The following is a 13,625-nucleotide window of genomic DNA, read 5'->3' on the forward strand; positions in this document are numbered from 1 at the left end:
AAAGGCGGTCAGGATATTTGGATATTATGTGCCAAAGGTGTCCCATCTTCCCCCACCCTACTATACTTTAAATTCTGGTTACACCGCCTATACTGAATCTGGTCCATATGAACTGGTCTAGATGTATTAAACTGTTATTTACTATTGCGCGGTAAGATCATATCGTTAGCACATAACATTCCGTACGTTTTAGTTTTGTGTTACGCCATCTATTGTTCTGTCTGGTTAACAATAATACATACCAGTACCTTACTTTATTCTTATTGATCGAACGGCCGATGTAGCGTATATAGAGATAGACAACTTAAAGTGGGTAAAACTTCATTATACACCTTGCCAAGAATAAAGTATTGTTGTACTGGCTTTAATATACCGTGCCTGTTTGTAAGACTTTTTTTTATATTGTTCCGACGTATAAAAAATCGGCTCGAAGCTGAACTGTGAGTCTGGTGAAAATGAAACTCTGTAAAGTTTCACCGTTATTTTACCTATTGCAAAACTCTCTTCTCACGGACATTAACTTTACCGTTTGTAACGCAGCACCCAGCCCTGTCTTGAATGTTCGTTCAAGCGAAATAGACGCTACCTCAGTCCTGATAAGATGGGACGCCCCTACATTAATCAATGGTCATATATTGGATTACGAAGTTACTGCCCAACATAGCAAGACACGAATGGTACTTGAACACATCGCATCCGGTGTTTCGAAGTCTTCGTTTAAAACCAACAGGACAAGTAACCGGTATTGGAGGATTGTTGGATTGGAACCTTCAAATGATTACTTGATCAAAGTAGGTGTTCTTTGTAAAGGTTTATAGATATAATGTGAGTGTGTTGGTGTAATATGTATCATAGTACTGTAGGGGAAGGATGGACACGGTTAGCACCTAAATCCCATATTTCTGATCGTGTTTTGAACAAATAACAACGTTCTTTTAGAGTTGTGAGAAAATTTTTACAAAGGGGGGTACCCCCCCCAATTAAATTTCCCTGTAAATTTTTAAATTTTTTTTTTTGTTTACTACTACTAGAAAAGAATAAAAACATGCCCCCAAAGTATTTTGATTTTTACGCATAATATATTTATGGGGACGCGAAATTCAAGCATATTACTAAAGCCAACTGTTGCTATATAACTCAAAGTTATAAAATTCGATGCCCTTTCTCGTTTTGTGAAGTGGATAAAAAATATGTCTTACTTTATAAAAAAATAAGAAAATTGCAACGTGAATATATTCTCATCATAATGTGGCTGTAATTTCAGTAGTCGTTATGTTCGCACTCCATGTAAAATACCATTAAGTCGTTGTATTACACATTAAAGCATCCATATTATTATGTAAACAACTCTTCACAAGATTACGACAACAGATAGCTAAACCATAACACTGCATTATGCGGATATTTAGGTATATAGTTACATACTTGGCGCAATGCTTAGCACATAATAATGGAAACTTTACCCCACAAAGCACATTATCGTTAACTAAGTTCAAAGCGAAGTTGTGTTTACAATTCATACGCCGACTTCTATAGGGCTATGTGTGAGGTTCATGACAATGGTATTATACACACTGTCTGTGTTTGCCAACGTAGATATGACTTTGTGTGTGAGACATTGGCTACGGATTGACTTTATTTGTTTATATTTCAATGTATAGGTCAAGCCTAAGTCACGTCCGCGATTTTAAACTAACGAAAATTGGTCACGAAATTAAGCATATGGGCTGTATGCAATACATCATCGGGTAATGGGCCAAATCAGGTCTAGATCCCAGGTGCTTGAAAAGGACCTCACCCATAAAGAATAGAAATAGAATACACCATGTGTGTCTTGTGTATGAGACACTCATGTTATAACTAGACAGTGAGAATGATGTGTATGAATTTACCCTGTTTGTCTGGTGTATAAAAAGACACCTATGTTATAACTAGACAGTGAACACGAGGTGTATGAATACACCATGTTTGTCTGGTGTATATAACAAAAATCCGTTTTATAACCAAACTATATAAAGACAACAACACCAATATAGATAACTTACCAGCTATAACTCCACCGATATAAATCCTCATAACAAAACATGCACTAACTTAAAACTCATTCATTGACCACAAACCATCTTTTCCTTATAAGGTAAGAGCTCGTACCATGGCAGGATTCGGTCCATACAGCGTTCCAATAAAGGTCAAGACTTTGAATAAATCTACAACGACAGTAGCCATCAACTCCACAGCTGGAAGTGGACCAGATTACTTACTTTTCGTTGCAATCGGGGGCGGGATACTCTTCGTTGTTGCTATAGTGATTGTAATCGTCATATTTCGAAGGTGAGGTCAATTTATTCGATAAGTTGTTTAATTTGTAAGGTTGTATCAAATGTCTTAGATGTATTAAATAAATAATATTTACGGGATTACATAACCGTAGCTTCGCGACTCTAAAAAAAAGAGTTGTTAATTTATAAAAACGCAATCCGGGTACATGGGATATCATATCCTGTACTAACATACAATACTTAATTACTTTTTTTTTGGTCCATTACATGTTTTTGAATTTGTAGGGCTGGCATACGCTTGCCAATATAGTTTATGTAAAGTCTTACAGTAATAAATAAATTCTATGGCCACCAGACAGTACATTTTCTTAACACTGACCCCGTGGCGTAAACCCAAAGACCAAACGTTGGATTAAATAAAAATCCGAATTCATTTTTGTACAAGAATGAAAGATCGGCTTTTTTAAAACGACATAATTTCCCATCCATAGTTCCAAGGTGTAGCAAAAGGGATTAAAAATGTTATGAGATAGAAAAGTGTGAGCCGCACCAACTAATTCATTCACAATGAAAGCTGGAACATCAAGGCGGTGATTTAAGCCTTTTGGTTTCCGCACAGAACTCGTAATTACAGCTACGTATATGCTAAGCTTAAATGACTTTATTATTGGAGCGCTCTTTACCATGAAGAGGGTTTATGCTTTACAGCTGTGTGTGATTTATGAGTAACTTTGTTCGGAACATATATGACTGAGCAGTGTGAACGTGTTGTAAGAGGGAACACTTTTAGTACTGTGAAGAAAGATGGGACACCTTAAGCACATATGTCCAAATATCCTGTTCGTGTTTTAAACATTTAACAACGGTGTGTGAAGTAGTTGGGATACGGTTGTATAATTATTTGAATGGTCTTTGTTTACTATTAAATGGTACGAGAAAATGGAATGAAAAGGTGTCCCATCTCCCCCCAACCTACTATACATGTTTCGTAGCGAAGAAACATCTTCAAAATAAAAAAAAATCCATTAATTTATATACCAAGCTACTTCTAAACACCATTCTTAATTTAAAATTCAGAAGACGTCGAAGAACCGTCAAATCGAAGAAGCTTAAGAGCGATAAGTCGATGTACAACGGAGTGTCTGTCACATTTAATTCATCTTTTCAATCCAACCACAAAACCTATATCGACCCGACAACGTATGAAGACCCGCAAAGAGCCGTCAGCGAATTCACCAAAGAAATAGACGCAACTTACATTAAAATAGAACAAGTTATTGGGGCAGGTAAGTCGTCTGAGTACTTACTCACAATTTCCGAACACAGGATACCGTATATTAGCTACGGTCCGACAGTTGTGTCTCTTATTTTAACGTGGTGGCTGCCGTACCAATTAAATCAGTGCGTTGCACATAATACTATGTCGCCTAACCCGTCGGTTTTGATACGGAAGTCATTGAAGTTCGTTCGATTTTCCATCATCGATAATTTAAAATCAATTTCTCGATAATATGAGGAGATATCGATCCAAAATTGTCAAAACCTTCTATAACTTCATTATTAATACCCTCATCAACCCCGTGAGTGACGTCGTACTGACTGTATCCTGACATCATCTTACAGCTCGTGACGTCGTCTTAACTTTCGTGATGTCACTTTTTGGCCTGACGTCATTTTCATTTCGTCACGTTATTTTACATTTCGTGACGTCATTTTATACAAATGACGTCATTTTATACTAATGACGTCATTTTATACTAGTGACATCATTTTATACTGCTGACGTCATTTTACACGCGCCTCATCATCTTCTATTCACAATAAACAGGAACCCGAATCTTTAACGTTAAGTTCAACGATACAAGCGCGAAACTTAATCTTAACGGGGTCGGCAGGCACGCTATACGCACCAGTAAACAAGTAGGGTAATCCCGAATCATGATGTTAAGTAAAGGCGTGTGGACTTTGAATATTTCGCCAAAATGGTGGATTCTCCATTCGCGCCAAGTAGTTTATCGAGTTGTGAATTAGGGTGTTGTTTTTACGACACGAACTTCTCATACGAGTAATCCCGTTTCGAACTTGGTTAAGATTCCATTTGAATTGCGTTATCGCTATAACTGTATTCCTGTAGGAACTCGTGTCTAACGGGTGTAAAGTCGTTAGATTTTAACTATTACTTCGAATACGGTGACAAAGATCAAACTAACTGAAACAACAAAAAATGGCAATAAGACGCGTTGAGCACACGTTAGGAAAGTTGTACTTGGTTATGGTAACAAATTAATATGTAATGTGAAGAAACGTGTACAAACAGAAACCTCGTATGATAAACACAAAAATTGAAATTGTCAAAACGTCAAATGTCCCTGCTTTAGTTTATGGTGGGGTAAACAAAAGTTGATCTGCATTTTATAATGGTATTGGAAATATATAAAGTTTAATATTTGCTCATGCGTTCATTCCCCGCAGGTGAATTTGGTGAAGTTTGTCGTGGTCGCCTTCAACTTCCTAATAAACCAGAGTCCGACGTTGCTATTAAGACATTAAAGACTGGCTACAGCACTCAACAGAAACTTGACTTCCTTGGCGAAGCTTCGATCATGGGGCAGTTCGATCATCCGAATGTCATCAGGCTGGAAGGAGTTGTCACTAAAAGTCGACCCTTGATGATAATAACAGAGTTTATGGAGAATGGATCACTTGACGCGTTTCTGAGGGTTAGTATTAAGTTAAAGCCGCTTCTACTTAAATGTATACCTGGTACCCAAACTATAAGTAATAACGTAACTATACAACCTTCTTAACCTCTTTTGGTTTATGTGTTTGTTCTAATGCACTTTCTTCAATGCATATTATACAAATTGGCATCTACGGCATAAAAACGTTTATTGTATTTAGTCATGCGGCAAAACTTCAGACGTTACTGGTCACTTTATTGTATTATTGTATTTAGCCATGCGGCAAAACTTCAGACGTTACTCGTTACTGGCCCGTAATTTTAAGGTGTGGGGGGAGGGTGTATATTGCAGGGCTTATGCGTATTGGAGGGCCGGCATGCGATGTTCCTCTTATACTTTTGACTTAAGTTAATACATAAGATGTAATATGATATACAGCTACGTTGATATCAGGTTTTAGTTTTGTTTTAAAGCCCATAGTTATATAAAACCGGCGTCCCCGAACGTCTACTTATATGGACAAACACTATAGTTACGTAACATAAACCTATTCTTAACCCCCTGCGTAAACAAAAACAACTCCGACTACGACAGACCAGACATCCTATAAGTCTTTAACGCCTTTAAATAAAAGCACAGACAAATCATTGGAATTCCATAGCGTAGTAGATAGTTCACTTAGTGAGACATCGTCATATGCCCAGCATCTTGCTGGCTTAACGAGGCTTAACGTATCATGTTGGCGGAACGGCTTAAACCGCTCGTCATTGCCCCAAACGTTATTCAGGCTGCCCGTAGTTTCCCGGGTATCTGAATAACAATAGCAGCCATGTTTACCCACGTCTGGCTTCGGTGAGATCGGTTCTGATTTATTCTACTGTGCAAAACTTTTGCTTTACCGAAACGGAACAATTTTCAATTCCCAGACACACCTTGCGCTATTCGAAAAAAGATTGCCAAGAATCCAATTAATTTTGTTGAAAACTTTTTTAATGCTTCCAAACTTTTCACCACTGTACTTTAAGTATTTCGCTTTCGAGACACCCCATTCTAGACAAACTTGTCAAAAATCAATTAATTTCTCTTCAAAGGTCATGAAAACTGTCTAAATTTTGCACTCCACTTTTTAACGGCAAATATTTCACCTATTTACCAGACACACGATTCGAAACAAGCTTGTCATAAACGAATCAATTTCTGTCTAAAGATTATTACAATGTGTCTATGTTTTCATCGTAATTGAGATTAGTTTCTCTCGGTCAATTTCTTCTGGCCTTACTCTGTTTCCTCTGCGGATATGACGTAACTGTTTATACATTCCAGAACCACGACAACGGATTCACCGTCATACAATTGGTTGGAATCCTCCGTAACATCGCAGCTGGCATGAAATATTTATCTGATATGGGTTATGTACACCGGGACCTTGCTGCGAGGAATATTCTGGTCAATGCACAACTTATTTGTAAAGTATCTGACTTCGGAATGAGCCGAGTACTCGAAGAGGACTCGGATGCGGCATATACTGCACGGGTGAGTTTCCGAATAAGTGTTTTAGATAAAATGACTGTCTGTGTAAGTATTCTTTGATTACTACCAAATCGGACGAGAAAGAGAATGACACCAATTCCCATCTTACCCCACACTACTATATAAATAAGACATGGGATGTGTCGAAATGAAGTGAAATAAAAATAACAACAGGAACAACTGTTTGACGAAAATAGATCTATAAGATCACTTCATGCCCAATAATAAATCAAATGTAACTACGCACTATAGTAACTTAATAACACAAATGCTTATAATATACTTTGGGCCTGATGGGGCCAGGGATTTTCTCAATACAAAAAATTGGCCTCAAGTCGAAAGAGGAAGACTGGCTTATAGAAACAATACAGATAACCCTACAATGGGAAAGTCAGTTTGTTTATTCTGTTTTAAAGTATTTAAGGTAACGGGCGGGGTAGAACACTTGTGAATGAATGATCGTGGGGAACAAGTAAGCACATACCAAACAGACAGACCCCATCTCAAATCCCGATCGTCATACTTGACATTTAGCTTAGCCTGCACGTCAGCACATTATTATATCGACTTCATCGTCAAATAAGAAGTTCATTCAACAAATCTTTTACCTTGCCATTCTACTTTCTTACATTGAACTATTGAACTTGGCTTTTGTAGCTTACCAACATTAATCGTTAAAACGTTGGTCTTAAGATGGTATAGGTCAACTTGGTCGTTTCTTGCCAGGGTTAATTGGGCAACTTTTACTTAATCTCCAGTGGCTCGCTGTGCCATGGATGGCCATCCGTATAAAATAGATTTATATACAATGTAATAATATATCGGTTTCTTTCATACCTTGGAAAATAAGAATACATACATTAGAAGAATTAATCTTAATTTATTTGGGCTCACTGGCCTATATCCACTAGCGTGTCCCACCATATGACCCCACTATAAAAACATTTTTCATTGTATAAATTTAACGATGTGTTTTCTTCTTGTTGCTTGCGTGTCTCACTGACTTTACTTTAAAATAAATTTTCATTTTATAAATTTTATCATCTTTGTTTTTTAGTGCGGAAAAATCCCGATTCGTTGGACAGCTCCGGAAGCTTTCACGTACCGGAAGTTTACGTCAGCAAGTGACGTATGGAGTTACGGCATTGTGATGTGGGAGGTGATGTCATACGGGGAAAGACCCTATTGGGGAATGTCAAACCGTGACGTAAGTGCTGATGACGTAGGAAGGAGGTGTTCAATATAAATGACATAGATTTTAAAGAATGCTAGGTTTTGTGCATGGTTCTAAAGTTTTCGTTTTTTACTTTATTTTGCAGTAACTTTTAACATCGATACTAGATTCATAATGAATGAATAAATTTTAATTTTCTAATGCCGGGGAACCATACAGTTGGTGTGCTCGTTCACTCACCTTGTGCTTGCTTAAGACTTGTCACTTTTTTTAACTGGTTGCAATTTTATGCAGGCGTAGTTCCGAACTCTGTTAATCTATGTTAATAAATTTTAATATCAATGGCTGCCATTCATAAAGAATATTCCTACCCGCAGGTTATGAACGCAGTTGAAACCGGATACAGACTCCCAGCACCCATGGATTGCCCGCAAGTTCAACATAAGCTCATGTTAGACTGCTGGAAGAAAGATAGAAACCAACGACCCAAGTTTGGCCAGATCGTATCCTCCCTTGATAAAATGTTACGAGATCCATCTCAGCTTAAGGCGAAAGCAAACGAAGAGTGAGTTACAGATATGATACATGTTTGGTGGTTAACGTACAAAAGTAGCTTTTCTCCTTAGAGTTTAAAGTTCATAGTTAAAGAACTAGGATAGAATGAATGTAACGTATTTATCCTCGTATGGCGAGGCAACGACAGTCGTTATAACACGGGTGTTCATACACCTCGTGTCTGCTTATGAGCTATCACGTATGTAATTTGTTTTTAATGTATTCCTGACACTTTAGCTTTAAATATGATCTTAAACTACAGATCACCCAACGTATTTTATATAACGTTTTCATTCTCTACAGGGGTTCACGACCGGTTGGTGGGAACACAGCTCTTCGAACTGCGCCCCCACAGTTCACTGCGAATGGCCACGCGAACAGAAGGTCACACACGATAACCAACCAAGCTCCTGATTCTGGATACATTGAGGAGACGGACGAAGAAGTTCCACTGGTTACCAGTAATGGAGATAATGAACCAAGACACACAGAGTTAGATGTTTGGCTCGAAAGACGAGGATTCTCACAGTTTAAAGACAACTTTATACGAAACGGCTGCAACTGCGTGGAACAAATACAGCAACTGACTCACAGGTAAATACACTTTGTCCGATTGCAGAAATGTTATTTTTTAAGTCCAATTTTTTAAGTCCAATCGGTTTGTATTGTATGTGAAGTTATAATTCGTCAAGAAAAGTTTGAATCAAATATTAATTTCGATTTCAGGGTATAAGTAATGTTAAACATAAAAAACAATCGAGAATTAGGTCAAGGACAAAAAAACATCAACATATTTGCATGACATGTGGTACTACATAAACCTTACCACAAAACGGCGATTGGAAAATAAAGTTGTTAGTTGTTAAAAACATAATTCGTAAATATGGGATATTATGTGCCAACGGTGTCCATCTTACCCCACAGTACTATTTATTGCCTAACAATGTGACTGCACAAGAACTGCGCGCGTTGGTGTTTTCATACAAGCCGAAAACTAATTAAAAGCAACGGAAGTAACGAAGTGTTCACGCGCCAGTGCATCGTTCACGCCGATAGAGAGATTGTGTTTCAACGAATGCAGCCTACCCCGAATTCCAACCCAGGGGTCAGAGAATTATTTTCGTTCCGCTCGGTTACTCGTCACGCCTGAACGAATCTCTAAAGCTCGGCCTTGCAATCGGTTGCTATGTTTAGGCACAGAAACTAACAAGACAGAATCAAAACGTTAAACAAAGGGTCGATGGGGTTTTACAATAATGTTTTATTGACATAAATCGTCAAATTTTATAGTGATATGATTTCGAAATTGGAAAAAGTGTTTTTGTTGCACTTTTCTAGGCAACAGACAATCTGGTATTCAAATACTAGGTGTATGAAGCCAATACTGGCAATATGATACCAAGTAATAACAACCTACTGAGACGTATTTAATAGCATGTGGTCATGTTAAAGTATTGATGGTATTATAAAGGTAAACTGAGAAAAATAACCACACAGACCAAAGCTATATATTGGCTACAAAGCACGGCACGCCTTTAAGCCAAACTTAGCTTTTCCCCAACTGGGCCAACACCTTGCCTAAATGAGGATTTTTTCTAAACAGTGACTTGGATAGAATGGGCATTACTTCTGCAGAGGACCAAGACGTCTTGTTATCAGCTATTCAAAGCTCCAGCAATGTTCCTGATATTCCAAACTACGGAGAAGCTTGTCGAACCGCAGCGATTTCAGTCTGAAACCATAGTCGAAAAAAAGAACTTATCTTTGCTCAGTAGCGCTCCAAGCGGTAAAATTGGTGGCCGATTCGGTCCTTGGAGAAAACTACAATAACTTGTGCTCTTGTTTTCTAAAGAAGCTCTCTCGGCAATTATTTCATACTGAAGTTTCGACGTCCTGTACAGGTTGTCTTTGTCAGGGTAAATGACACTTAACAGCGCAAAAGTGTAATGTGCCTGGCAGGGACAGTTTGTATAACTTGATGCTTGGGTAACTTGCTTTGCACAGCTAATTTTACCTGTCCTTGCTTAAAAGTATCTCAGCAAATGCGCTTGGCGTCAAATTCATAAAGGACCGAAGAAACAATTAATGTACTTTCATCGCAATTGGTCGTTTTATTATAAAGTTTTATTGCTCTGTGTAATTTTAATTGTATTTTTCGTGTAACGATTTATTGAATCGATTTAATAATTACCTATCGTGCATTTAGATAGCAAAATAAGCTTTTGCTTAAGCTGTTCTGTTCATTTTAAAATATGTGGCTGCCGTTAAATTGTTTCATTTGCTATTTATTCATTGCTTTTTGTGTGTAAGATGCACATGATAAATGAAATAACGCAAAATAAATTTGCTTCTACAATTTTTGTAATTTATGAACATTTTATAAGTGTACGACTTTCTACCTACGTCGCTTAAGTTCGCTTAAGTTCGTTGCGTAGAAAACGTTATGCTGATGCGAAGTACTTAATGTTTAGGAAAATGTTTTCGGTTAAAAAAATGGCGTATAGTACAGTTAATATTCCTATAACAATTGATATATAGTAAGATGGGGAAAGATGGGACCCTTTTCGTTGTATTTTCTCCTCACATTTGGTAGTAAACAAAGTACATTCAAAGAACTATTATAAAACTGCCTCCTTACGACTTATTATAGAACGTTGTTAGTTGTTCAAAAAAGGATTAGGATATTTAGACATTATGTACTAAGGTGTAGAATAGTAGAATCAATTTTACGTAGTAGAATTGATAGTTCTACATCAAATTGATATAGCACATGGATACACTTTCAAATTACCTTTACGTCTTTTGTAATGTAGCCTTATTATGGTAAGATCATTTGACCACGCGCGACGTGAGATCGTAACTTGAATCCATTCCATGTCATTCTATACGCGTGTAAACGCCCAGGTGACGCGACATCACTTTAAAAGTACATGGACCACTAAGAAAAAATACTCATACGAGCGTACAAGGTGATTTTGTATTCCCCTGCTAAACGGTTAGTCGCTTTAGAATAACATCGACTGAAGGTATTCAGTATTTTCACTCAATGTTTTGGTTTAGTTACGCTAGGATTAAGCAATTTTCCAATTTTCCTGAGTAGATGCAGAAGGCTATTTGAAGTGAAATTATTGGCCTTCTGGAACTCCTAGAAAGTCGATTACGACAGTAGATCACTAAGACGTTTTTAGTGCGTTTTCTGAAATTTTAACTTGGGAATATTTTCCCCACTTAAAAAATAAAATACCTCGTTTTTTTTGGTTTAATTCCTTTTATAGTTGATGTAAATATGCACTATGTAAAATCATTTTTGTTCTCAGAACACTTTAACAAATAACTGCCCGTAGAAATGGGCGACCCACTGCCAAATCAGTCTCAAACACGAGCTCATAAGAAGAATATTGGAGCCGTGCAAGCGCTGGGGAAGTCGGTTGAACAAATGAGGAAAGATAAGAAGAAGAGTTTGCAGACTATCGACCAAGAAGTGCTTGATGCTCACAAGTTTCTAGGTAACTGTGCCATTTATATAAATGTTATTGTAGGCCAATTAAAACTACTTGTTTTAATGTAACAGAAAGGTATAATATACGTTGTTGCTTCTGGCATAATTTATAGTAAGTGGTGGAAAAATGTCGAGATTTTTTCGTTTCATTTTTTTGACCCATTTTGTAGAAAACAACAAACATTTAAAGAATTATAAAACCGTATCCTCACGACTCACTATAGACCGTTGCTATTTGTTTAAAACACGATCAGGATATTTGGACAACATGTGCTAAAGGTTTCCCGTTTCCCTCTACCCTACCATACATATAATAAAGTAAATATTTTTTAAAAGCCGTTTAAACTATGTGTTCTGTATCCATGCCCAGACCACCAAATAACTTAATTTTACAGCTTAATAATCCGTTGGAGAAACCATATTAATTTTGTTGTTACTTCATTTCATTATACATTATTCGAATTTAAAATTATCATTAGAGTACATTATGTACCATAATAAGCGTTTAGTCCAGGCTCTTCAACCGGTGTGCACGGTCCAAAATATGCCAGGGGTACATTAGTGCAAAAGGGTATACAGGGATGCATCACAAACTTTAAAAAAATGTCAGCAATAATATTCAGTTTTGATCATTTTTAACAAATTTAGCCACTTTCCTACAGTTTTTTTTATATGAATTATATATCTTGCATCACTGGGAATTGCGAAACTTCATTAGTTTTACGTTAAAGCAATCAGGGGTGCATAAGTTCGTCGCAACAACTTTAGGGGTTCACCAACCCAAAAAAGATTGAAGAGCATTGGTCTAGACATATTTTTCGTGGATATGATTTTAGTTTCTTTATTTTTAGAGCAAGTTAAAACGCACACCGGGTACAGCGTTTCTTTCCAGGACGTGTTTCCAGCATACGAAAAACAAGGAGTTAAAAATAATCTGGATATTGGTGCAGAGAAATATCGACCAACGAAAAGTTCGCTAATGAGATCCGAAGTAAGTCTTACATTTGCTACATTGCGTTCAACTTTTTCTCATGTTTTGTTAATTTTTTTAGATTTTGTCCAAATTTTGTGCATGTTTTGTTGATTTTTTTTCATTTTCGTCAATGTTTTGTATATTTTTTCAAATGTTTTGTGAATGTTTTGATCTTTTTCATTTTCTATTCATTTTCGTCTATGTATTGTTCACTTTTTTTTGTTTTATCATTTTTTTTTAGATTTTGTTCAAATTTTGTGCATGTTTTGTCGATTTTTTTCGCCTTCGTTAATGTTTTGTATATTTTTTTAAATATTTTGATCTTTGTCTTTGTATTTTTTATTTTCGTCTATGTTTTGTTCACTTTTTTTTGTTTTATTATTTTTTTTTAGATTTTGTTCAAATTTTGTGCATGTTTTGTCGATTTGTTTTCGCCTTTGTCAATGTTTTGTATATTTTTTCGAATATTTTGTTTTTTTTTCATTTAATTTTCATTTTTGTCCATGTATTGTTTAATTTTTTCTCATGTTTTGTTGATTTTTTTTCAGATTTTTTTCTAAATTTTGTCAATTTTTTTTCACTTTCGTTTATGTTTTGTATATTTTTTCGAATGTTTTGTTTTTTTTCGTTTTCGTCTATGTTTAGAACAACTTTTTTCATGTATTGTGTAATTTTTGTCTCATATTTTATTAATTTTTTTTAGATTTTGTCCAAATTTTGTGCATGTTTTTTCAATTATTTTTCACCTTCGTCTATTTTTTGTATATTTTTTTAAATATTCTTTTCTTTTTCATTTTCTTTTTCATTTTTGTCTATGTATTGTTAAATTTTTCTTATGTTTTGTTAATTTTTTTCGGATTTTTTCAAAATTTTGTCTATTTTTTTTCACTTTCGTCCATATTTTGTATACTTTTTTATGTATTATTGAATTTTT

At 36.1% G+C, this 13,625-nt stretch overlaps 2 protein-coding genes across 3 annotated transcripts in view; both read left to right on the forward strand.

The window, feature by feature from the left end:
- Window positions 1-10,575, forward strand: part of LOC445709 (ephrin type-A receptor 4) — a 31,077-nt gene extending 20,502 nt beyond the window's left edge. The window contains exons 12-20 of one of the 2 annotated variants that reach the window (XM_002124536.4): window positions 541-791; window positions 2,138-2,331; window positions 3,357-3,565; window positions 4,752-4,999; window positions 6,284-6,493; window positions 7,548-7,697; window positions 8,042-8,229; window positions 8,523-8,813; window positions 9,823-10,575. In XM_002124536.4, coding sequence (XP_002124572.1) covers window positions 541-791; window positions 2,138-2,331; window positions 3,357-3,565; window positions 4,752-4,999; window positions 6,284-6,493; window positions 7,548-7,697; window positions 8,042-8,229; window positions 8,523-8,813; window positions 9,823-9,955 — 1,874 coding nt within the window. In that variant the 3' untranslated portion in view covers window positions 9,956-10,575. The remainder of the gene's footprint in view (window positions 1-540; window positions 792-2,137; window positions 2,332-3,356; window positions 3,566-4,751; window positions 5,000-6,283; window positions 6,494-7,547; window positions 7,698-8,041; window positions 8,230-8,522; window positions 8,814-9,822) is intronic. The other variant, XM_018817810.2, reaches the window with a different exon arrangement.
- Window positions 10,576-10,910: 335 nt separating this feature from the next.
- Window positions 10,911-13,625, forward strand: part of LOC100183560 — a 4,206-nt gene continuing 1,491 nt past the window's right edge. The window contains exons 1-3 of the mRNA XM_026838380.1: window positions 10,911-11,245; window positions 11,537-11,725; window positions 12,570-12,709. Coding sequence (XP_026694181.1) covers window positions 11,566-11,725; window positions 12,570-12,709 — 300 coding nt within the window. The 5' untranslated portion in view covers window positions 10,911-11,245; window positions 11,537-11,565. The remainder of the gene's footprint in view (window positions 11,246-11,536; window positions 11,726-12,569; window positions 12,710-13,625) is intronic.

The sequence above is a fragment of the Ciona intestinalis genome, chromosome 1 (assembly GCF_000224145.3).
Source record: "Ciona intestinalis chromosome 1, KH, whole genome shotgun sequence".
NCBI lineage: Eukaryota > Metazoa > Chordata > Ascidiacea > Phlebobranchia > Cionidae > Ciona > Ciona intestinalis.